Consider the following 4,334-nt stretch of genomic DNA (forward strand, 5'->3'; position numbering starts at 1 on the left):
TCTCCTCCTTTGTACTCCTAACATCACTAACACAACTTAACCTAACCTGACCTAACCTCACTAACACAACCTAACCTAACCTGACCTAACCTCACTAACACAACCTAACCTGACCTGACCTAACCTCACTAACACAACCTAACCTAACCCGACCTAACCTCACTAACAATCTAAGCTAACCTGACCTAACCTTTCTGCCCATTCTACAGCCTGTGCAACAACAAGACCAATAAGGATGAACAAGCAACGCCTTCTATCTGGCCATGAGACCGAACTCCTGACCAATGAGGAGTTACGGAAGATCAGCGAAGACCTGCTGAAGAACAAAAGTGGTTTGGTCCGAATCCTGCCCGACGGCTGGTTGTACCCGGCCATTGCCACACGATATCTGGACCGGATCTACAACATGGAGGTACCCTAACACATTTTCCATAGCCATTTATTTTCCACGTCACAGCTCAGTGTTATAAGGGTTGTGTTACTCCAAGACACGAGGGGAAGATATGTGCGGCCTTGGAGATTCCGTAACGTATCTTCTTTAGCGATTTATTTTCCATGATCCAGCAGCCCTTACACAATGATAATACTGATACTAATATTGATGAGGAGGATTATTATAGATGAGAATAATGTGAAGGACGATGAGTAACTAATGACGATGAGGACAATGGTAACGGTAATAATAAACTGAAGATAATGAAAATTTTGCTGATGATAATGATGATGATGATGATAATGATGATGATGATGATGATGATGATGATGATGATGATGATGATGATGATGATGATGATGATGATGATGATGATGATGATAATGATGATAATGATGATGATGACAGTGAAGTTTATATTATTAGTTATGACGATGACTATGATGACAAAGCTGATGATGGTGGCGATGGTAATAAAGTTCATATTATTAATGATGATAATGATGATGATCATGAGAATAAAGTTTATATTATGATGATGATGATGATGATGATAATGATGATGATAGTGAAGTTTGTATTATTAATTATGATGATGATGATGATGATGACAGTGATGATGATGACAGTGAAGTTTATATTATTAATTATGACGATGACGATGATGACAAAGATGATGATGGTGGCGATGGTAATAAAGTTTATTTTATTAATGATGATAATGATGATGATGATGATGATGATGGTGGTGGTGACAGTAAAATTTATATTATGACTGATGATGATGATGATGACGGTAAAGCTTATATTATTAATAATGATGATGATGATGATGATGACGATGATGATGATGATGATAGCAAAGTTTACATTATTAATGATGATGATGATGAAGGAGAAGATGATGACAGTAAAGCTTATATTATCAATAATGATAATGATGATGATGATGATGACAGTAAAGCTTATATTATCAATAATGATAATGATGATGATGATGATGACAGTAAAGCTTATATTATTAATAATGATGATGATGATGATAATGATGATGACGACAGTAAAGTTTATATCACCAATAATGATGATAATGATCATGACGCAAGTAAAGTTTATATTATTCTTGATGATGATGATGATGATGATCATGATGATAATGATGATGATGACAGTAAAGCTTATATTATTAGTGATGATGATGATGATGACAGTAAAGTTTATATTTTTATTGATGATGATGATGGACAAATGTAGAAGTGTGCATGGAAAAGTTTGGAAGGAATGAGAGAGTGTTTTAGATGGGTGATATGAATGGTAAAGTTGGGAATGTGAAGGTGGATGGAATAGTTGGTGAGTGGGGTGTGCCTGCTGAGATAGATGAGAATGGGAGTGCGTTAGTGGACACTTGTGCTGGGAGGGGGTTGGTGATAGCCAATACCCTCTTCAGGCATAAAATGATCCACAGGTATACATGGCGAGTGATGAGAAGGGTGGGTGGTGAACTGAATGAAAGGAAGGCAATGATTGATTATGTGTGTGTGGATGAAAGGATGCGAAGATGTGTAATGGATGCAAGAGCTTATAAAGGTTGGGGGAGTGGACTTTCTGACCACTACTTGGTGGTGGCCAGAATTAGAATTCAAGTAAGATGGAGGAATAGAAGAAGGGAAAGACGAGAGGAAGGAGTAGTTGCAAGGAGGGTGGAAAGGTTACAAGAGGATGAGAAAAAGGCAGAGTATAAAATAGAAGTGGAGGAACGATTGGGCAAATATGAATTGGAGCAGATGGGAGACGTGGAAGGTGTGTGTAGGATTTTTACAGAAGAAATATACGCAGCATGTGATGTGGTGTGTGGAAGGAAGAGAAGACGGAGGGGGGTGCAAGGAACAGCGTGGTGGACTGAAGAGATGAGACAGGCTGTGGCACAAAAGAAGAAAGCATACAATGAATGGATGAGAAATAGGGGCGTGGAAGAAGTTGAGAGGCGGAAGAGAGAGTTATATGTAGAAAGAAAGAGAGGCGAAAAGATAAGTAAGAGAGAGTAAGAAGAGAGTGGATGAGGAATTTGGAAGGAATTTGAGTGTAAAGTGGAAGGACTGTAAGAAAATGTTCTGGAAAGAGGTGAAAAGAGTAAGACAGGGTGGAAGTTAAGTTAGCAGGGGAGTGAAAAATAAAAATGGTAGATTACTAGTGGAGAAGGGAGAAAAAGTGAGCAGATGGAGAGAACACTTTAAGGAATTGTTGAACATAGAGGATGGAAATAATGCGAGTATAAGTGGCTGGGGAATGGCTGGGAGAAGGAGGGAGGTGAGAAGACAGGAAGAAATCAGTAGGATAGAAGTTGTGGAAGCAATGAAGAAAGTTAAATCAGGGAAAGCCCAAGGAATTGATGGAGTGTGTGGTGAAATGCTGAAGCATGAGGGAGAGATAGTAGTAGAATGGATGTGGAAGATGTGCAGATTGGCCTGGGAGGAAGGTAGAGTTCCGGAGGATTGGAAGTCAGGTATAATTATTCCCTTGTACAAAGGAAAAGGGGAAAAAGAAGTGTGTGGTAATCATAGGGGCATTGTCTTCTTAGTATAATAGGAAAAGTGTATGGTAGGATACTTATTGACAGAGTTAGAGAAAGAACAGAGAAATTAGTTGGAGAAGAACAGGGAGGCTTTAGGAAGGGAAGAGGTTGTGTAGATCAGATATTCATTCTTAGATCTTTAGTGGAAAAGTTTCTAGAGAAGGGAAAGAAGTTGTATGTGGCTTTCATGGATTTGGAGAAAGCATATGACAGGGTGGATAGACAAGGATTGTGGAAGGTGTTAAGAATATATGGAGTAGATGGGAAGTTGTTGAATGCTGTGAAGAGTATGTACGATGGTGCGAAGGCTGCAGTGCGTGTGGATGGTGAACTAAGTGAATTTTTCTCTTTGAAAGTTGAGTTGAAGCAGGGATGTGTCATGTCTCCATGGTTGTTCAATCTGTACATGGACGGGGTAATAAAAGAGGTACAAGGTAGGGTAGTGGATGTTGGAGTGGCCCTGGTGAGAGAGGATAGTGTTTGGAAACTCCCTGTGCTGTTGTTTGCAGATGATACTGTGTTGTTGAGTGAAGACGAAGGGGAGCTGCAAGGCTTGGTGAATGAGTTTGGGAGAGTGTGTAAGAAACGAAATCTAAAGGTGAATGTAGGGAAGAGTAAAGTGATGGTCTTTGAGAGAGGTGAAGTCAGTGAATGTACAGCGAGGTTGGATGGTGAGGAATTGGAAAATGTAAGTACGTTTAAGTACTTGGGCAGTGTGATGAGTAAGGATGAAGGTTTGGAGGGTGAAGTGCTTGAAAGGGTACAGCAGGGAAGAATGGTTGCTGGTTCTTTGAAAGCAGTGATAAGAAACAGGGAAGTGAGCATGGAAGTGAAAAAGTTACTACATGACAGTATTGTGATACCAACTCTAACGTACGGAAGTGAAGCTTGGACGTTGTTGGAAGGACACAAGTCAAGAGTGAGAGCAGTGGAAATGAGTTATTTAAGAGGAGCCTGTGGAGTCACATGGAGAGACAGGCTGACGAATGAGGATATAAAGGAGCGTTGTGGTGTGGATGTGGATGTGATAGGAAGCGTTATGAGGAACACACTGAGGTGGTTTGGCCATGTGGAGAGGATGGAGGGTGAAAGACTGACGAAGAGAGTGTATGTGAGTGAGGTGGAGGGGGGAAGAGGGAGGGGGAGGCCGAGGATGAGATGGAGGGATGGGGTGGAGAGGTATATGAGAGAGGGGGGTGTGAGTTGGGAGCAGGGCAGTGAGATGGCGGGGGACAGGGCGACTTGGAGGCGATTTGTTTGTGGCCACCCCAAACGGGATTGAGGCGTCTGGCAATAGATAGATAGATGATGATGATGATGATGATGATA

The 4,334-nt window shown here is 41.0% G+C and overlaps 1 protein-coding gene across 1 annotated transcript in view; it reads left to right on the forward strand.

The window, feature by feature from the left end:
• Window positions 1–235: 235 nt before the first annotated feature.
• The window catches only part of LOC145399553 (sulfotransferase 1E1-like), a 14,554-nt gene continuing 10,455 nt past the window's right edge, over window positions 236–4,334 (forward strand). Inside the window, exon 1 of the mRNA XM_080272150.1 lies at window positions 236–412. Within this exon, the coding sequence (XP_080128276.1) occupies window positions 236–412 (177 nt within the window). The remainder of the gene's footprint in view (window positions 413–4,334) is intronic.

This window comes from Coenobita brevimanus, chromosome 49 (genome assembly GCF_032717465.1).
Source record: "Coenobita brevimanus isolate Jiangsu-jjx chromosome 49, ASM3271746v2, whole genome shotgun sequence".
NCBI classification, from domain to species: domain Eukaryota; kingdom Metazoa; phylum Arthropoda; class Malacostraca; order Decapoda; family Coenobitidae; genus Coenobita; species Coenobita brevimanus.